At 68.8% G+C, this 20,382-nt stretch overlaps 3 protein-coding genes across 3 annotated transcripts in view; all 3 read left to right on the top strand.

Annotated features, from left to right (window-relative positions):
* Window positions 1-20,382, top strand: part of SNAPIN (SNAP associated protein) — a 50,919-nt gene that overhangs the window by 27,381 nt on the left and 3,156 nt on the right. The gene's annotated exons all lie outside the window — the stretch shown is intronic.
* On the top strand, window positions 232-14,364 carry TARS2 (threonyl-tRNA synthetase 2, mitochondrial). Its single transcript, XM_068170718.1, is given in 24 exon segments — window positions 232-309; window positions 430-516; window positions 519-636; window positions 1,154-1,262; window positions 1,358-1,480; window positions 1,568-1,631; window positions 1,633-1,686; window positions 1,999-2,034; window positions 2,036-2,064; window positions 2,145-2,223; window positions 4,067-4,135; window positions 4,137-4,226; window positions 4,307-4,399; window positions 4,760-4,819; window positions 4,821-4,927; window positions 5,021-5,060; window positions 5,063-5,185; window positions 5,838-5,978; window positions 8,408-8,485; window positions 8,605-8,705; window positions 10,096-10,254; window positions 10,383-10,455; window positions 11,263-11,377; window positions 13,721-14,364. Coding segments are annotated over 24 exon segments (2,157 nt in total). The 5' UTR covers window positions 232-249; the 3' UTR covers window positions 13,870-14,364.
* Window positions 14,944-20,354, top strand: ECM1 (extracellular matrix protein 1). Its single transcript, XM_068170729.1, is given in 9 exon segments — window positions 14,944-15,283; window positions 16,150-16,221; window positions 17,205-17,237; window positions 17,240-17,496; window positions 17,967-18,350; window positions 19,172-19,255; window positions 19,257-19,393; window positions 19,906-19,993; window positions 20,104-20,354. Coding segments are annotated over 9 exon segments (1,275 nt in total). The 5' UTR covers window positions 14,944-15,237; the 3' UTR covers window positions 20,278-20,354.

A 20,382-nucleotide genomic window follows, 5' to 3' on the forward strand; every position in this document is an offset into this window, starting at 1 on the left:
CAACGTGGGGATGGAGCCATGCGCAATGGCCCGGGTTTGAGCCCCCAGGCCCCGCCCCGAGGGAGAGCTCATTGGTTAGTCACCCCCTGGTCACGCCCCACGGGGCGGGGCGGGGGCTGTCGGCCGTTCACCATTGGCTGCCTGCCGCTCTGCGCGGGGGTTGCTTGTCTGGTCCCTCCCCTAGCTGGAGGCTCCGCCCCTGAGGACCCCAACTTCCCGTCCGCGCCGGAAGGGGCGTGGCCTATCGCCATGCCTGTCCCCCGTGCCCCGGCCCGGCTGCTCTTCGCGGGAGTTCCGCGGCGACACCGGGTGCGCTCAGACCCTCCCGAACCCCACCCCAACCCTGGGCCCACCCCTCCCGAGTCCTCCCCACCCTCCTGCACTCTCTCCGGGAGGTCCTGACCCGCCCTGTTCACCTCCCGCCCTCAGGTCTCAGGTCCCGACTCCCGCCTCACCGAGAGCCTCCGCCTCTTCCAGCAGCTGCGGGCGGAGCAAGAGCAGCGGAATGCAGGCCGGTAACGGGACCGGTCCCCCCGCCGGGGACTCCTATCCGCATCACCCTGCCCGGGGGCAGCAGCCTGCCCGGCCGGGCCCTGCAGGACTACCCCTTTCCAGGTGGCCACGGAGCTGGGGTAGGCGCAGAGCCGGCCGGGGGCAGCCAGGGGCAGCAGCAGGGTACCCACAAAGGTCACCCCAAGTCAGCAGAATCCCCACGGTGGTCCACAGCATCCCCACAGCGTCACCCCTGTTGTCCCCACCCGAGTCCCCAGGGTCCTCACACTGTCCCCCACAAGGTCCACAGGATCCCCATTGCCTGGTTATACCCAGGGTTCCCCACAGGGTTCCCACAGCCTGTGGTCCTTATGGAGTCCCCCCAGTACCTGAGGCCTCCCCCACTGTGTCCCTGTGATGTCCCCACAAGGACATCAGGATGCGTCGGAGGTCCTGTCACATTCCCTGTAACCTTGCAGTGTCCCCGAGGGTCCTCACGAGGTCCCCATTGTTCTTACAGTGTTGTCATGGCGGGGGGGGGGGCGCCCATGTCTTTTAAGGTGTCCTCAGCATCCCCCTAGCGCCCCTGCGATCCTCCCCAGTGCCCCTGCAAGGTCCCCCCACTGCCCCGCGTGGTGTCCCCACAGCGGTGGCCTGGCAGAGGCAGCTCTGGTGGCCAGGGTGAATGGGACCCTCCAGGACCTCGACCAGCCCTTGGCGAGCGACGCCAGCCTGGAGCTCCTCGACTTCAACACGCCGGAGGGGCGGGGCGGTGAGTCCCCCGGGAGCGCAGGAGGGACACCACAGCCCCCTCCCCTCACAGCCTGTCCCCCCCCAACCCGTGCCCTCCCTTGTCCCCTTCTCAGGCTTTCTGGCGGTCGGGCGCCTGCGTGCTGGGCGCGGTGGCCGAGCAGTTCTTCAGGGCCACCTTCTGCAGCGCCCAGGCCACCGAGGATGGCTTCTTCTGTGACCTCCACATGGGGGACAGGTAAGAGGGGAGGGGAAGGAGGGGAGGGGGCCACAGAGGGCGTGCCCCGCGGGGCACAGCCTCCCCAGCCCCTGGCCGTGCCCGCAGGACGGTGCAGCGCGGCGAGCTGCCGGCGCTGGAGGACGCCTGCGCCGCCTTCGCCCGCGACCGGGCACCGCTTCGAGCGTCTGGAGGCCACCCGCCGGCAGCTGCGGGAGCTCTTCCAGGTGACACCCTAAGGGCATGTCCCCTCCCTGTCCCAGCGTGGGGCAGAGACCCTCAGCCTGGGGGCATCAGGACCCCTCCTGCTTGGGGTTGTGGGCTAGGGGGATGTTAACGGGGGACCGGAGTCGCCTTCTGGGGCTGCCACCCGTGCTGCTGCCACCCTCCTTGCTGTGCCCCTGCCTCAGTCCTGCCCTCCCCACCCTCCCCAACCCCAGCTCAGTGTCACCTTCCCTTGGTGTGACCCACACCGCTGTCACCTCCCTTTGGTGTCACCTGTGCCTCTGTCACCCACCTCAGTGTCCTGTTGCCCCCAGCACAACAGCTTCCAGCTGCAGCAGATTGAGGAGGATGGTGACGTCCCCAACAGCCACAGTCTACAGGTGAGTGGTGGGCAGGGGGCAGGGACAGGGCCTGTGGTGTCCCCATGGTCTGTCCAGCTGTCCCCCTGTCCCCCCCACAGGTGTGGCCCCCTGCTCCACATCTGCCCAGGCCCCCTGCTCCGGCACACAGGGCTCATCTCCGCGCTCCGCGTCCTGACGGTGGGTGCCGCCCGCCGGGGTGTCGCAGGGGGGGGATGTCACCCGGGGTGGGTGTCACCCACGGGGTGTCCCTTGGGGTGGGTGTCACCCAGGGTGGGTGTCACTTGGGGTCAGTGTCACCCACGGGGTGTTACTTGGGGTGGGTGTCACCCTGGGGTGGGTGTCACTTGGGGTCAGTGTCACCCACTGGGTGCCACCAGGGGGTGGGTGTCCCTCAGGGTGGGTGTCACTTGGGGTCAGTGTCACCCACTGGGTGTCACCAGGGGTGGGTGTCCCCTCAGGGTGGGTGTCACTTGGGGTCAGTGTCACCCACTGGGTGTCACCAGGGGTGGGTGTCCCTCAGGGTGGGGTCCCTCGGGGTGGGTGTCACCTGGGGTCAGTGTCACCCACTGGGTGTCACCAGGGGTGGGTGTCCCTCAGGGTGGGGTCCCTCGGGGGTGGGTGTCACCTGGGGTCAGTGTCACCCACTGGGTGTCACCAGGGGTGGGTGTCCCTCAGGGTGGGGTCCCTCAGGGCGGGTGTCACCCAGGGGCAGAGCCAGGGCTGTGGTGGGGGAGGATGGCCCCCCAGGAGACCCCAGCTAACACTTCCCCCTCCTCCCCCCCAGAGCTCGGCGGCACAGCGGCAGGAGCCAGGGACACTGCGGCAGGGGCCGGGGGTGCAGCAGCAGGGGTCGGGGGGCAGTGCAGCAGGGGGTCGGGTGGGGCAGCTGCAGCAGGGGCCGGGGGCAGTGCAGCAGGGGCGGGGGCAGTGCAGCAGGGGGTCGGGGGGCGCTGCAGCAGGGGCTGGGGGCGCAGCAGCAGGGGTTGGGGGCGCTGCAGCAGGGGCCGGGTGCACAGCAGCAGGGGCCGGGGGCGCTGCAGCAGGGGCCGGGGGCAGTGCAGCAGGGGCTGGGGCGCTGCAGCAGGGGCCAGGGGTGCAGCAGCAGGGGGTCGAGGGCACAGCAGCAGGGGTCGGGGGCACTGCAGCAGGGGTCGGGGGGCGCAGCAGCAGGGGTCGGGGGTGCTGCAGCAGGGGTCGGGGGGTGCTGCAGCAGGGGTCCGGGGGCGCTGCAGCAGGGGCTGGGGGGCGCAGCAGCAGGGGTTTGGGGGCGCTGCAGCAGGGGCCGGGGGCACAGCAGCAGGGGTCGGGGGCGCAGCAGCAGGGGCCGGGGGGCAGTGCAGCAGGGGCCGGGGGTGCTGCAGCAGGGGTCGGGGGCAGTGCAGCAGGGGTCGGGGGCACAGCAGCAGGGGTTTGGGGGCACAGCAGCAGGGGTCGGGGGGCACTGCAGCAGGGGCCGGGGGCACAGCAGCAGGGGCCGGGGGCACAGCAGCAGGGGCCGGGGGCAGTGCAGCAGGGGCTGGGGGTGCAGCAGCAGGGGTCGGGGGCGCTGCAGCAGGGGTCGGGGGCACTGCAGCAGGGGTCAGGGGCGCAGCAGCAGGGGTCGGGGGCAGTGCAGCAGGGGCCGGGGGCAGTGCAGCAGGGGTCGGGGGCACTGCTGCAGGGGTCAGGGGCGCAGCAGCAGGGGTCGGGGGGCAGTGCAGCAGGGGTCGGGGGCACAGCAGCAGGGGTTCGGGGGGCACAGCAGCAGGGGCCGGGGCAGTGCAGCAGGGGCTGGGGGCGCTGCAGCAGGGGTCGGGGGCAGTGCAGCAGGGGCCGGGGGCAGTGCAGCAGGGGTTGGGGGCAGTGCAGCAGGGGTCAGGGGCAGTGCAGCAGGGGTCGGGGGGCGCTGCAGCAGGGGCCAGGGGCAGTGCAGCAGGGGTCGGGGGCGCTGCAGCAGGGGCCGGGGGCAGTGCAGCAGGGGTCGGGGGCAGTGCAGCAGGGGCCGGGGGCACAGCAGCAGGGGCCGGGGGCAGTGCAGCAGGGGCTGGGGGCACAGCAGCAGGGGTCGGGGGCACAGCAGTGGCTGCAGCGGGTGGCTGCCGTCGCCTTCCCCCAGCGCCCAGCTGCTGGCAGCCTGGCAGCAGGCGCAGGACGAGGCCGCGCTGCGGGACCACCGGGCGCATCGGGCGGGTGAGCCCCAGGCTTCAGGGGGGTGGGGGGGGCACCAGCAGCCCCCCCAGTAACGTCACACCCTCACCCCCCCCCTCCCCTGCAGGAGCAGGAGCTTTTCTTCTTCCACAAGCTCAGCCCTGGCAGCTGCTTCTTCCTGCCCCGCGGTGCCCACATCTACAACACCCTGGTTGAGTTCATCAGGGTACGGCCCCCCAAAGCCCCCCAAGACCCCCATGGCCTCCCAATAACATCACTGTTACCATGGTGGGGTGGGGAGATATTGGGGTCTGCTTTTGCCCCTCCATGCTCTGCACCCTGCCCTTACCTTGTGCTGTGGCCTCATGTCTGCCTCACCCCACTGTGCCCAGACCCTCTTGCCCCCTGTTCCTGCCGTGCCCCCACTGCACCCCCAACCCTGTCCACGCTCCCCCCCCAGTAGAGACCCTCTTGTACCACCCATTCCTGCCCCACCTTTGGCTGCAGCTGCCCTGTCCCTGTGGGCACCTGCAGGCCCCCCCTACCCCCTCCAGGCTGGTCAATGTCCCTGTCCCTGTCCCTGCAGAGCGAGTACCGGGCCAGGGGCTTCTCGGAGGTGGTGACCCCCAACCTCTTCAAGCCCCGAGCTGTGGGAGCAGTCAGGGCACTGGCAGCACTACAGCTCCAACATGTTCACCTTCACCGCCGGCACCGAGACCCTCTCCCTCAAACCCATGAACTGCCCAGCCCACTGGTGAGTGCTGCAGGGCACAGGTTGAGGAGGGGGTTGGCTTCAATCCCCCCTCCCCTCCTCCACCCCTGGCTGTCCCTCCCCCCCCCCCCGCAGCCTGATGTTTGCCCACCGGCCGCGGTCCTGGCGGGAGCTGCCCCTCTGCGCCTGGCCGACTTCGGCGTCCTGCACCGCCACGAGCCCCCAGGCAGCCTGGCAGGGCTCACCCGGGTCCGGCGCTTCCAGCAGGACGATGCCCACATCTTCTGCACCATGGAGCAGGTGAGGGGCCCCCCTCCCCGGCCCTCCTGGCTGATGCCATCAGGGGCACCGGCAGCGGGGCGCCGAGCTGAGCAGGGCCGGGACCTGCCCGAGGGATGGATCCGTCCAGGGCGACCTCGTGAACCTCCTGCCCCCCTCTTGCTGAGACCTCCCTGCGGGGCTGGGGGCAGCTCTGGAGCCCTCAGCACGGGCAGGGAGGTGCTGGAGCAGGGCCAGAGGAGGCCACAGCAATGCTGGGGCAGGGCTGGAAGCGCTCTGCCTTGAGGGGAGTTCAGCCTGGAGAGGAGAAGGCTCCAGGGAGACCTTCTGGGAGACCTCCCAGTGCTGAGCAGAGGAGCTGGGGACAGAGTTTGGAGCAGGGCCTGTGGTGGCAGGACAAGGGGTGGGGGGGATGGTTTGGAAGTGCAAGAGGGAGATGGAGAGTGGAGAGGAGGAGCAATTGGTGCTGCTGAGGGTGGGCAGAGCCTGGCCCAGGCTGCCCAGAGGGGTGGGAGATGCCCCCAGGGCTGGCACCAGCCCAGCTGAGGTTGGTTGGGGCTGTGAGCAGCCTGCTCTGGTCGGGGGTGACCCTGCTGACTTCTTCAACCCAAACCACTCTGGGATTCTGTCCCCCCCACCCCTGTGTCACCCCTGCCTGCCCCCTGCTCCCCAGCTGGAGGCCGAGATCGATGCCTGCCTGGACTTCATCCGCTCTGTCTACTCCGTCCTGGGCTTCTCCTTCCGCCTGGCGCTGGCCACTCGCCCCCCCTGGCTTCCTGGGGGGACCCCCGAGGCCTGGGACCGTGCTGAGCAGGTGGGACAGGGACAGGGGGTGGCCCTGCCACTGCCACTGCCCCCAGCATCACATCCTGCCTTCCCCCTTGTGTCCCCTGCAGCGTGCCCCACGTGTCATCCCCTGCCTTGCCTGCGTCCCCCGCGGTGTCCCCTGCGGCCCACCCCACTTTTGTCCCTGTGTGCCACACTTTGGCCTCGTCCCTGTGTCCCAGCTTTGTCCCCATGTCTCATGCACCAAGGCACAGCTTTCCCTCTGTGTCCCTTCTGCTGCCTCAAGCTTTGTCCCTGTGTCTCAGCCTGGCCACAGTGTGCCCTGTGCCATGCCCGTGCCATGCTGCCCCAGCTCTGCTGCCAACGCTCACCACGCCGGGTCCCCAAGTCCTGGACATCCTGCCCTGGCTGCCCCCCTGTGCTGTCCCTCGTGTGCCAGCCTTGCCCCCATCTCCTGCACAGCACCTTGCAGTGCCTCCCACGTTGTCCCTTGTCACCTGCACTGCCCTGGCTGCCGCCTCCCCTCTCTGCCATCACAGCCCACGTTCCGTGTGGCACCTCCCAGTCTTGCTGTCACATCCCTGCGGTGTGGTCCTGTGTCACACCTGGATGCTGTGCCTGTGCCACATCCCTGTGTCCTCTGATGGTGTCCCCTTCACTCTCCCCTGTGTCCCATCCCTTCCACCCTGTCCCCTTCTCTGTCCCCTGTGTCCCATCCCTTCCACCCTGTCCCCTCTGTCCCATCCTTTTCACCCTGTCCCCTTCACTGTCCCCTGTGTCCCATCCCTTCCACTCTGTCCCCTCTGTCCCATCCCTTCCATCTTGTCCCCTGTGTTCCATCCTTTTCACCCTGTCCCTTCACTGTCCCTTGTGTCCCATTCCTTCCACCCTGTCCCCTGTGTCCCATCCCTTCCACCCTGTCCCCTTCACTGTCCCCTGTGTCCCATCCCTTCCACCCTGTCCCCCTGTGTCCCATCCTTTCCACCCTGTCCCTTCTCTGTCCCCTGTGTCCCATCCCTTCCCATCCTGTCCCCTGTGTCCCATCCCTTCCACCCTGTCCCTTCACTCTCCCCTGTGTCCCATCCCTTCCACCCTGCCCCCTGTGTCCCATCCCTTACACCCTGTCCCCTGTGTCACATCCCTTACACCCTGTCCCCCTCACTGTCCCCTGTGTCCCATCCTTTCTAGCCTGTCCCATGTCCCATCCCTTCCACCCTGTCCCCTCTGTCCCATCCCTTCCACCCTGTCCCCTTCACTCTCCCCTGTGTCCCATCCTTTTCAGCCTGTTCCTTCACTGTCCCTTGTGTCCCATCCCTTCCACCCTGTCCCCTGTGTCCCATCCCTTCCACCCTGTCCCCTGTGTCCCATCCTTTTCACCCTGTCCCCTTCACTGTCCCCTGTGTCCCATCCCTTACAACCCTGTCCCCTGTGTCCCATCCCTTCCATCCTGTCCCTTGTGTCCCATCCCTTCCACCCTGTCCCCTTCTCTGTCCCCTGTGTCCCATCCCTTACACCCTGTCCCCTGTGTCCCATCCCTTCCACCCTGTCCCCCTCACTGTCCCCTGTGTCCCATCCCTTCCACCCTGTCCCCCTGTGTCCCATCCCTTCCACCTGTCCCCCTCACTGTCCCCTGTGTCCCATCCCTTCCACCCTGTCCCCTGTGTCCCATCCTTTTCCACCTGTCCCCCTTCACTGTCCCCTGTGTCCCATCCCTTACACCCTGTCCCCTCTGTCCCATCCCTTCCATCTTGTCCCCTGTGTTCCATCCTTTTCACCCTGTCCCTTCACTGTCCCTTGTGTCCCATCCCTTCCACCCTGTCCCCTGTGTCCCATCCCTTCCACCCTGTCCCCCTCACTGTCCCCTGTGTCCCATCCCTTCCACCCTGTCCCCTTCACTCTCCTCTGTGTCCCATCCCTTACACCCTGTCCCCTGTGTCCCATCCCTTCCATCCTGTCCCCTGTGTCCCATCCCTTCCACCCTGTCCCTTTTCTGTCCCCTGTGTCCCATCCCTTCCACCCTGTCCCCCTCACTGTCCCCTGTGTCCCATCCCTTCCACCCTGTCCCCTTCACTCTCCTCTGTGTCCCATCCCTTACACCCTGTCCCCTGTGTCCCATCCCTTCCATCCTGTCCCCTGTGTCCATCCCTTCCACCCTGTCCCCCTCACTGTCCCCTGTGTCCCATCCCTTCCACCCTGTCCCCTTCACTCTCCTCTGTGTCCCATCCCTTACACCCTGTCCCCTGTGTCCCATCCCTTCCATCCTGTCCCCTGTGTCCCATCCCTTCCACCCTGTCCCTTCTCTGTCCCCTGTGTCCCATCCCTTCCATCCTGTCCCCTGTGTCCCCATCCCTTCCACCCTGTCCCTTCTCTGTCCCCTGTGTCCCATCCCTTCCATCTTGTCCCCTGTGTCCCATCCCTTCCACCCTCTCCCCCTCACTCTCCCCTCTGTCCCCACAGCAGCTGGAACGAAGCCTTCGCACCTTTGGCCAGCCCTGGGAGCTGGCTCCAGCTGATGGAGCCTTTTATGGCCCCAAGGTGAGAAACCTGGAGGCAAGGGGTGGGTCCCAAAGGGCCTTTGGGGCAAACTGGGACCCTCTGGGGACACCTCCTCCCTCCTCCCTCCTTCCCCCCCCCCCGAAATTTGCTCCCACCAGATCGACATCCGGATCCGGGACGCGCTGGGCAGGCAGCACCAGTGCGGCACCATCCAGCTGGACTTCCAGATGCCAGAGAGGTTTGAGCTGGAGTATGCCAGGTATGGGCTGGGGGGGGGCCAGGGGCTGGGGTTGGGGGTTGGGGGTGAGGTGGAGGAAAGAAGGGATTTGGGGGTTGGGGGGTGCAGAATGTGAGGGGGAGGGGGGGCAGGATTGGGCTGAGCGGTGGGGTAGGATTGGGGCTGGGTGGGGGGAGAACAGGGGCTGGGGTGAGGATTGGGGCTGGAGGGGGGCAGAGTTTGGGCTGGGGGGGCAGAACAGGGTCAGGGGTGAGGATTGGGGCTGGGAGGGGGCAAAGTTTGGGCTGGGGGGGGCAGGACTGAGTCAGGGATGAGGATTGGGGCTGGGAGGGCAGAGTTTGGTCTGGGGCGGGGCAGGACTGGGGCTGAGGGGTCAGGACTGAGTCAGGGGTGAGGATTTGGGCTAGGGAAGGGCATAGTTTGGGCTGGGGGGGGCAGAACAGGGTCAGGGGCGAGGATTGGGGCTGGGAGGGGGGGCAGAATTTGGGCTGGGGGGGGCAGGACTGGGGCTGAGGGGGCAGAATAGGGTCAGGGGTGAGGATTGGGGCGGGGGGGGACAGAACAGGGTCAGGGGTGAGGATTTGGGCTGGGGTGGGGGGCAGAGTTTGAGCTGGGGGTGCAGGACTGGGGGCTGAGGGGGCAGAACAGTGTCAGGGGTGAGGATTGGGGCTGGGGGGGCAGAGTTTGGTCTGGGGGCAGGGCAGGACTGGGGCTGAGGGGTCAGGACTGAGTCAAGGGTGAGGATTGGGGCTGGGGTGGGGGGCAGAATTTGGACTGGGGGGGGGGCAAGACTGGGGCTGAGGGGGCAGAACAGGGTCAGGGGTGAGGATTGGGGCCGGGGGGGCAGAGTTTGAGCGGGGGGGGGGACAGGACTGGGGCTGAGGGGGCAGAACAGGGTCAGGGGTGAGGATTGGGGCTGGGAGGGGGGGCAGAATTTGGGCTGGGGGGGACAGGACTGGGGCTGAGGGGGCAGAGTTTGAGCTGGGGGGGCAGGACTGGGGGCTGAGGGGGCAGAATTTGGGCTGGGGGAGCAGGACTGGGGCTGAGGGGACAGAATTTGGGCTGGGGGAGCAGGACTGGGGCTGAGGGGACAGAATTTGGGCTGGGGGAGCAGGACTGGGGCTGAGGGGACAGAATTTGGGCTGGGGGGAGAGAACTGGGGCTGAGGGGACAGAACAGGATCAGGGGTGAGGATTGGGACCGGGGCTGGGGGCACAGTTTGGTCGCGGGGGGGTGGGGGAGTGGGGGCAGGATCGGCGCCGAGGACGCGTCGGGATGGGGCCAACGGGTTGCAAATCAGGAGGGGCAGGGGATGAGGATTGGGGCTTGGCGGGGGAGGTGGGGGTCAGGATTGGGGCTTGGCTGGGGGGTGGGGGTCAAGATTGGTCTGAGGGGCGGGGGTGGGGGTCAGGATTGGTCTGAGGGGCGGGGGTGGAGCTCCCGTGACCCCCTCCCGGTGCGCGGCAGCGCGGGCAGGGGCGGCGGCGCGGCCGGTGCTGATCCACCGCGCGGTGCTGGGCTCCGTCGAGCGCATGGTCGCGGTGCTGGCCGAGAGCTGCGGCGGCCGCTGGTAAGTTAGGGGGTGGAGTGTCCTGGGGGGTGTTTCCCCCTCCCCCCAAGGGAAGAAACCTCCCCCTCTGGGCCCCCCCCACCTGCCCCCCGGGGCTGTGTGTCCAGCGCCCTTTGTGTCCCCCCCAGGCCCTTCTGGCTGTCCCCGCTGCAGGCTGTGGTCATCCCCCAGGCACCGGAGGTGGAGGATTATGCTCGGGAGGTGAGCAGCCCCCTCCCCAAAATGCCCCCTGCCATATCCCCCTCCCCCCTTTCCCCCTCCTCAAAATGTTCTCTGCCATATCCCCCTCCCCCCTTTCCCCCTCTTCCCCCCTCCCCAAAATGTTCCCTGCCATATCCCCCTCCCCCTTTCCCCCTTTCCCCCTCCCCAAAATGTTCTCTGCCATATCCCCCTCCCCCCCTTTCCACCCCTTCCCTCTCCCCAAAATGTCCCCTGCCATATCCCCCCTCCCCCCTTTCCCCCTCCCCAAAATGCCCCCTGCCATATCCCCCTCCCCCCTTTCCCCTCCTCAAAATGTTCTCTGCCATATCCCCCTCCCCCCTTTCCCCCTCTTCCCCCTCCCCAAAATGTTCCCTGCCATATCCCCCTCCCCCCTTTCCCCCTTTTCCCCCTCCCCAAAATGTTCTCTGCCATATCCCCCTCCCCCCTTTCCACCCCTTCCCTCTCCCCAAAATGCCCCCTGCCATATCCCCCTCCCCCCTTTCCCCCTTTCCCCCTCCCCAAAATATCCCCTGCCATATCCCCCTCCCCCCCTTTCCCCCCTTTCCCCCTCCCCAAAATGCCCCCTGCCATATCCCCCTCCCCCTTTTTTCCCCCTTCCCTTCCCCCTCCCATCTCCCTGACCCCTCCCCGATCCCTTCCTGTCGCCTGCTCCCTGTCCCTCTGTGTCCCCTCATCCCCCTCTCCTCCCCCAGTCCTCCCTCGCCCCCCACCTCTCCATGCCCCCCTCACTTTGTCCCCCAACACCCCCTCCGTGCCCCCCTCCCCAATGCTGACTCCCTGGGGCAGGTGCAGGCTGTGCTGCAGGGGGAGGGCATCCTGGCAGAGCTGGATGGGGACCTGGGAGCCACCCTGGCCAGGAAGATCCGCAGGGCACAGCTCGCCCACTACAACTTCCAGCTGGGTAAGGGCTGGGGGGGGGAGACAAGGACGCCCACAGACACCCCCCACCCCCTCCCCAGGACCCCCTCCCTGTGCTGAGCCAGCAGCACCCCCACACTGCAGCTGGGAGCTGCTGGGGAGGGGCACTGGGACCTTCTGGGGCCTCCCCTTCCACTCTGGGAATCACCTGGGACCCCCCTCCCACCAGCATCCCCCCTGGACTCCCTCCCACCAACATCCCCCCCCTGGGACCCCCCTCCCACCAGCACCCCCTGGACTCCCTCCCACCAACATCCCCCCCCTGGGACCCCCTCCCACCAGCACCCCCCCTGGACCCTCTCCCACCAACACCCCCCCTGGGACCCCTCTCCCACCACCACCACCCCCTGGACCCCCTCCCACCAACACCCCCCCTGGGACCCCCTCCCACCAACACTCCCCCCCGGGACCCCCTCCCACCAACACCCCCCTGGGACTCCCCCTCCCACCAACACCCCCCTGGGCTCCCATCAACACCCCCCTGGGACCCCCTCCCACCAATACCCCCCTGGGACCCTCTCCCACCAACACCCCCCCTGGACCCCCTCCCACCAACACCCCCCTGGGACCCCCTCCCACCAACACCCCCCCCCGGGACCCCCTCCCACCAACACCCCCCTGGGACTCCCTCTCCCACCAACACCCCCCTGGGACTCCTGTGGGACCCCTCCTGAGACCCCCTTGGGCCTCCCCTTGGAGACCCCCCCCAGACCCTCCTGGCACCCACTTCGACCCCCTGGGAGAGTTCTGGAAGCCTCCTGGGGCTCTTCCCTGAGACCCCTCCCATCCTTGGCACCCCACCTTGGCACCCCACCTTGGCACCCCACCTTGGCACCCCACCTTGGCACCCCCTGTCCCCCCGGGTGCTGGCTGCTGGTCTCAGCTGCAGGGAGGGGACACCCAGCAGCCGTGGGTGTGTGGGGGCACCCTTGGGGCTGTGTGGGTTCACCCTTGGGCCTGTGTGGGGGCACCCCTTGGGGTGTGTGGGTTCACCCCTGGGGGCTGTGTGGGGGCACCCTTGGGGCTGTGTGGGGGCACCCCTGGGGCTCTGTGGGTTCACCCTTGGGGTGTGTGGGGTTCACCCTTGGGGCTGTGTGGGTTCACCCCTTGGGGTGTGTGGGGGCACCCTTGGGGTGTGTGGGGGCACCCCTGGGGCTCTGTGGGATCACCCTTGGGGTGTGTGGGGGCACCCCTAGGGCTGTGTGGGGGCACCCTTGAGGCTGTGTGGGTTCACCCCTGGGGCTGTGTGGGTTCACCCCTGGGGGCTGTGTGGGTTCACCCTAGGGGCTGTGTGGGGGCACCCCTGGGGGCTGTGTGGGTTCACCCTTGGGGCTGTGTGGGTTCACCCCTGGGGCTCTGGGGGTTCACCCTTGGGGTGTGTGGGTTCACCCCTGGGGCTGTGTGGGTTCACCCTTGGGGCTCTGTGGGTTCACCCTTGGGGCTGTGTGGGGGCGCCCTTGGGGCTCTGGGGGTTCACACTTGGGGTGTGTGGGGGCACCCCTGGGGCTGTGTGGGTTCACCCTTGGGGCTGTGTGGGGGCACCCCTGGGGCTGTGTGGGTTCACCCTTGGGGCTGTGTGGGTTCACCCTTGGGGTGTGTGGGGGGCACCCCTGGGGCTCTGTGGGTTCACCCTTGGGGTGTGTGGGGGCACCCTTGGGGCTGTGTGGGTTCACCCTTGGGGCTGTGTGGGGGCACCCCTTGGGGTGTGTGGGGGGCACCCCTGGGGCTCTGTAGGTTCACCCTTGGGGCTCTGTGGGTTCACCCTTGGGGTGTGTGGGGGGCACCCCTGGGGCTGTGTGGGTTCACCCTTGGGGCTCTGGGGTTCACCCTTGGGGTGTGTGGGGGGCACCCCTGGGGCTCTGTAGGTTCACCCTTGGGGCTGTGTGGGTTCACCCTTGGGGTGTGTGGGGGGCACCCCTGGGGCTCTGTAGGTTCACCCTTGGGGCTCTGTAGGTTCACCCCTTGGGGTGTGTGGGGGCACCCTTGGGGCTGTGTGGGTTCACCCCTGGGGCTGTGTGGGTTCACCCTTGGGGTGTGTGGGGGGCACCCTTGGGGCTGTGTGGGTTCACCCCTTGGGGTGTGTGGGGGCACCCCTGAGGCTCTGTGGGTTCACCCCTGGGGCTCTGTGGGTTCACCCTTGGGGCTCTGGGGGTTCACCCTTGGGGCTCTGGGGGTTCACCCTTGGGGTGTGTGGGTTCACCCGTGGGTGTGGGTGCCCGGCAGCAGGGTGGGTGCTGGGGACGAGACGTGTATGGGGTAAATGGAAGCCCGGGGGGGTGCCCCGGCTCCTCACCTCCCCTACCCCCCCCCCGCCGGTGCCGCGCAGTGGTGGGGCCGCGGGAGCGCGCGCGCGGCACCGTCAGCGTGCGCACGAGGCAGAACCGGCGGCTGGGGGAGGTGGAGCTGCGGAGGCTGCTGCGGAGGCTGCGGGAGCTGCGCGACGGCCGCGTCCCCGACGCCGAGGAGAGCTTCTGACCCCCACCACCCCCCTCCCCGGACGCCCCTCGCCCACTACCTCCCCGGGAGAGAGGGTGGCGGGGGGGGGGGGGTGGTCCTGCGTGTGCCCCCCCCCCCCCAAGCCCTCAACCCCCCCCCATTAAAGTGCTGGGCACGGCAGGAGCTGAGCGCCGGGCGGCTGCCTCTGCCCCGGGGCTGGCAGCACCCCGGGGTGCGCCGGGGGAGGGGGGCAGCGGACAACCCCCAGGGGATTTCCGGGTGTCGTTTTCCCCCCCCCGACCCTCGGGTGTGCCCCCCTCCCAGATATCTGAGTGCCCCCCAGCCCCTCCTCCCCCCACAACCTGCTCTCTTGGGGTCCCCTATTCCAGCTGCTTAGGTCCCCCCCAGCCTGGGGCATCTCCTCCAGCCCATACCCCCCCCAGGACATATCTCTGGGTCCTCTCCCCCAGGCACTTCACTTTCCCCCAGCTCAGGGCTTTCGGTTCCCCCCCCCCAGACGTTTGGGTGTCTTCCCCCCCCCGTGTGGGTCCCTGGGATTTCCCCCCCGGCCTTGCGCAAGCTCCTGGTCACGTCCCGGCGGCGTTGGGCAATCTGGGGGGGCCAGGGGCTGTCCCCCCCTCACTTGCCGGCACCTGCCCAAGACTTTGGGCTCAGCACCAAGCAGGATGTGGCTGGGGTATTGGGGGGGGGAGGAACACACACGACGTGCCCCCCTCCCCCCGTTCCCCCCCCAGCTCCGCGGTCCTGGGGTGAAGGGAGGCGACTGAGGCTGTGCCACCCTCCTGCCACCGCTGCCCCGCCGGGGGAGGGGGGGGTTCCCCGATGTGGGGGTGCGGGATGCCAGCTGAGCTTCCCCCCCCCCGAACAAGCGCACGGGCGGGGACGGGACGGGACGGGGGGATTCCCCGTGGGTGGGTTGTGTGTCCCCCCCTCCTTTTGCCCCCTTCCCGGTCCCTGGGGTGAGTCACTGGGCGCGGCCGCCCCCGAAAGGGGGCAAAAACCACAAAAGCCACCAAGCTCCGACCGCTTCCCCCTGCCGTGACGCAGGGGTCCCGGGGGGGGGGGGCCTCCGGGGCCACCCAAGGGGGCGGGGGGGCTCAGGGCCACCAAAAGGAAGGGATAAGACCACCGGGGTGGGGGCCAGGACTGCTGTAGTGCCTTCGAGCTGGTCGGGGTCGTGGTGGTGGTCGTCACCCTCTGCGGGGGTGCAGCCCAGCAGCCCCAGTGCCCCCCACCCCAAGCTGCACCCCTACACCACCACCACCCCCCCCCGGGCCCCGTCGCGACGTCAGGGCAGTGACTCAGCCCCGCAGGATTCGTCCCGGTGCCCGCCCCGGCCCTTCATAAGGCGGCGGAGCCGGCGGTGGCCACACAGCTCCCGACGCCATGGCGGCCATCGGCCTCCTCCTCCTCCTCCTGCTCGGCCCCGCCGGTGAGTCCCCGGTGCCCCCCACCCCCCGGACTGCTGGGTCCCAGCTGGGTCCCTCTCAGGACCCCTGGGTGTCTCCCGGGACAGCTCCTGGATCCCCTCCCCGGACACCTCAGTCCCAAATGGGACATCTCAGTCCCCTCCCCAGACATTGGGGTCCCCTCCCTAGACATTGGGGTCCCCTCCCCAGCCACTTGGGTCCCCTGGGCAGATGGCTCTGTCCCCTTTCTGGGCATCTGGGTCCCCTCTTTATCACCGAGGTTCCTCCCCCAGACATCGGGGTCCCTCTCGGGGCAGCTGGGGCCCGACTGGGACACCTGTGTCCCCTCCCTCGATGTCTGTGCCTCTCCCCCGGCCCCCCTGGGTCCCACTCAGGACACCTGGGTCCCCTCGCTGGACACTTGGGTCCCCTCCCTGGGAAGCTGATTCCCCTTCCCAGCCGTCTGGGTCCCCTTCCTCAACACCTGGCTCCCATCTCTGCCACCTGGGTCCCCTTCCTGGCCACTTGGGTCCCCTCCCTGGAAACCCAGGTCCCAGCTTTGGCCACCTGGGTCCCTGCCCACACCTTTGGGTCCCCTCCCCGGACATCTGGGACCCCACCCTCGTGCCTGGGGTGCCCTCCCCGGATGTCTGGGTGCCTGCCCACACGTCTGGGTCCCCTCCCTGGCCACCTGTGTCCCCATCCCAAACAGCTGGGTCCCTCACCCTGGGCCACCCAGGTCCTTCTGAGCACGCTGGGGTCCCCTCCCCATTGTGAGGCTCTAAGCCCCCACTGGTGGGGAGTCCCCACTTGCTCTGCCCATCCCTCCAGGCAGGGGAGGGTGGTGTGGGTGCTCCTGCTGACCCCTTGTGTCCCCTGTTGGTGACAGTGGTGGCCCCAGAGAAGTTCGTGGCACAGGAGACCGTGGACCTGCAGCTCCCCCGCATTGAGCAGCATGAGGGTAGGGACAGCGTGAGGGATGGGGTGGCACAGGGGGGGACATCCAGGGGGACATCGAGGGGTGCAGATGGGGGACCACTCAGGTGGATGGAGGGGACAGAGGAGGTTGGGGATGGTGGGACAGGGGGGCACGGAGCAGGGCTGGGGGTGAGTGTGCTCCTGCTGACCCCTTGTGTCCCCTGTTGGTGACAGTGGTGGCCCCAGAGAAGTTCGTGGCACAGGAGACCGTGGACCTGCAGCCCCCCCACATCGAGCAGCATGAGGGTAGGGACAGTGTGAGGGATGGGGTGGCACAGGGGGGGACATCCAGGGGCGCAGATGGGGGAACACTCAGGTGGATGGAGGGGACAGAGGGGGTTGGGGATGGTGGGACAGGGGGGCACGGAGCAGGGCTGGGGGTGAGTGTGCTCCTGCTGACCCTTTGTGTCCCCTGTTGGTGACAGTGGTGGCCCCAGAGAAGTTCGTGGCACAGGAGACCGTGGACCTGCAGCCCCCCCACATCGAGCAGCATGAGGGTAGGGACAGCGTGAGGACAGCCAGGGATGGGGTGGCACAGAGGGGGACATCCAGGGGTGCAGATGGGGGAACACTCAGGTGGATGGAGGGGACAGAGGGGGTTGGGGATGGTGGGACAGGGGGGCACAGAGGCGGGGGGGGGTGGGGGGGGATGAGGGTTCTCCTGCTGACCCCTTGTGTCCCCTGTTGGTGACAGTGGTGGACCCAAAGCAGCAGCAGGTCGTGGCACAGGTGAGCGTGGACCTGCATCACGCTGGCGCAGAGCAGCAGGAGGGTAAGGACGTGAGGGGACACCCGGGGTGGGGACAAGGACTGGGGACACGTGGAGGGAGGGCGTGGGGACAAGGAGGGCTGGGGGGTGGAGGGGCGCCGCGATGGGGCAGGGGTGGACACGGTGACCGAGATGGGATGCAGGGACAAGAGGCCACGCAGGGCCATGTGTCACGCACCTCCCCCCTCCCCTTTCAGTGTGGCAGAAGGAGCAGGACCCCTCGCTGCCCCCGACATCCAGGTAGCAGGAGCCACGGTGGCCCCGCGCCCCGCCTGGCCTGCGGTGCTGGTGGACTTCCCCCCGGCCTGGCCGGAGGCCGCCGCGGTCACCTCGCACTGCCGCCAGCCCCCCCGGCACCCCTCCATCCCGCCTCTGCCGGGCAGCGGCTTCGCTCACCTGCGGCGGCAGGCGGCAGCCCTGGAAGCCTTCCGGCCCCGCCTGGACGCCTGCTGCAGCCACCGCGGGCCCCTGAGCTGCGCCCGCCGCGCCGTGAGTCACCTGCGGACGGGGACGGAGGAGACGTGGGGCTGGCCAAGCCTGGGGGCAGGGGTGGAGGGGAGGTGGGGATGGGTGGGAGCTTTGGGACATGGGGAGGGGGATATGAGAGGGACATCCAGGGATAAGGACGTGGGGGATGGGGAGATGTGGGGACGTGGAGGGGGAGACACGGCGGGGGGGACACACACCTTGGGATGGGGACATGGATGGGAGGGACACGGGGACAGGAGGACACCCAGAGGGGGACACACGGATGGAGACGTACCAGGGGGACATAGAGGGATAGGGACACGGAGGGAGGGAGCAGGGGCATGGCCAAGGCTGGGGGACCACGGGGACAGAGGTGGGGAGACAGACGGGGCGAACCCAGGGATGGGGACACAGAGAGGGAGGCCATGGGGACAGCCGGGGCTGGGGGCAGGATAAGTGACACCGAGGGGGGGTGTTCTGTTGTCCCGCAGTGGACGGAGGTGCTGGACGCGTTCTGCGCCGACGAGTACGGGGTCAAGACTCGGCAGTTCCACTGCTGCCGGCGCCTGGGGGACGCCCGGCGCCGCTGCTTCGCCAGGAGCTCGGCCGCCGTCGCCGTGGCGGCCACCGCGGCCGCGGCCACCAAGGCTGTCGCCCCGGTGGCTCCCAGCTGGGAGGTGACCAAGAGGCTGCCGTTCCCCCCCGGGGAGCCCACGGCCTCCAACATGGGCAACATCTGCAAGCTGCGGGGGCTGCGCCCCGGCCCCGGCGGCGCCCGCGGCTCCTCGGGACCCCGCGACCGCATGCGGCTGCGCCTGGAGCGGGAGTTCGGCCGCTGCTGCCGCAACCAGAGCCTGGCCTGCGCCCAGGAGGCTGTGAGTGGCGGGGGGACGCGGGGGGACGCGGGGTCCGGGAGGGCTCCAGGGGTTGGGGAGGGACTCGGGCACCCGGCGCCTTGGGGGCAGCCAAGGTGACAGCGATCCAAGGGCTCAGGGGATGGGGAGACCCAGGTGACATGGAAGGATGCAGGCGTCTGGGGACATGGGGGAGGGACGTGGCTGTCCAGGGTGAGGCCCCCTGTACACGCGTGGGTGCAAGAGGCAGGGGTCTGAGGGGGACCCAGGTGACAGGAAGGAAGGTGTCCGGGAAGGGATTCCAGGAGCTTAGCCATCAGGGAGGGGACCGAGGTGTCGCATCCGGGGAGGGGACCAGGGTGTCAAGGAGGGACACAGGCATCCGGGGGGAGCCAGGTCCGAGGGGACTCAGCTGTCCGGCAGTGACCCAGGAATCCAAGGGGACCTAGGTGACAAGGAAGGACCCAGCGGTCTGGGGAGGGGACCCAGGGATCCAGATCCAGGAAGGGATCCAAGCATTTAGAAACAGGGAGGGGACCCAGGCATGGCATCCGGGGAGGGGACCCGGCTGGCCCCGGCGTGACCCAGGTGCCCGGAGAGTGACCCAGGCGTCCGGGGAGGGCAGATCCAAGCAGCCAGGCTGGGATCCAGGTGTGTGCAGGGGACTCGGGGTGGGACACGACGCACGCAGGTGTCTGGGGAGGGGTCCCGGCTGACAAGGAGGGGACTCCGGGGAACACCCAGGGCGGAGCTTCGGGGGTGGACGGGGGGTGGACTCAGGGGTCCAGGGGACAAACAGGGTTGCCAGTCCGTGTCTGACGCCCCCCTCCCCGCGCCGGCAGTGGCGGAAGGGGCTGGAGCGGTTCTGCCGGGAGGAGTCGTCGGTGAAGACTGGGCAGCACCAGTGCTGCCAGCGCGGGGGGGGGCCGCGCCCGGAGCCGCTGCTTCGCCGACGCCGCCCCCTACCCCGGCTACGACCGGGAGCTGCACAACGTCAGCCTGGCCCGGCCCGGCCCCGCCATGCTGCGCACCCTCTGCGGCCCCACCGTCCTCATCAGCAAGAGGTGGGTGCCCCCCAGCCAGCGCCCAGCGCCCCCCACCCCCCCCACCCCCGAGCAGCCTCAGTCTCGGAGGGCTTCCACATAATCTGAGAGCCACCACCCCTCAGGACCCCCCCCCCAGGCAGGGAGGGGTCGCCCCATTTGATGGGGCACCCTTGTGACCCAGCACCCCCTGACTTCGTGACAACCCCCCCCACTGGTCCAGAGGGCACTCTGGGCACCCCCACTTCCTTGCGACCCCCTTGCCCCCCTCTCACCTGGGACCCAGGGACACTAAGAGGCTCCACATCAAGGAGGGGATCCCCACAATCTGGGGGGAGCTCCATGCACCTGACCCCCCCCTGCTCTCCCCTGGGACTCTCCCATCTCAAGGGGGGGGCCCCCACTACAGCCCAGACCCCCTTCACTCAGGGGGAAGACCCCCCCCCTCTCAGAGGAGACCCAAGTGTCTGCCCTGCCCCATCTCAGAGGGGAACCCCCCCAGTGGTGACCCCCCCCGTGTTGGTGTCCTGCAGGAAGCCAGTGCCAGAGCTGCTGGGGGCCCTAACGACCTCATGCTGCTCACTGCCCCCCGAGGAACAAAGCAACTGCGCCAAGGACCAGGTGAGCGTTGGGGGTGGGGTCGTTCAGGAGGGGTGCAGGAGCTCAGGGGACCTCCCCCCACCCCCCCCCCCCCAGGCATTCTGACACCCCCATGTTGTGTCCCCCCCCAGCTGTCCCAGGGCATTGCCACTCTCTGTGCCAGCGTGGGGAAGGGCTGGCGGGACCCCGAGGGCTGCTGCTCGCGGGGGGAGCCTGAGCGACGTCGCTGCTTCGAGATCACCTACCTGGCCCAGGTGACTCTGGGGGCTGCTGTGGATCCTCCACACCCTGACCACGAGGAGTAACTCCCCCCCCCCACCCCCCTCCTTCCCCACCCTCTCAATCCTGGGCCAAGGGGGGCAATAAAGGTGCTGTGCTGTCACTTCAAGCGTCCCCCCCCGTCGTCTCCG

This window comes from Melanerpes formicivorus, unplaced genomic scaffold (genome assembly GCF_026170545.1).
Source record: "Melanerpes formicivorus ecotype bairdi unplaced genomic scaffold, bMelFor1.0.p_v2 SCAF_546, whole genome shotgun sequence".
Taxonomy (NCBI): Eukaryota; Metazoa; Chordata; class Aves; order Piciformes; family Picidae; genus Melanerpes; species Melanerpes formicivorus.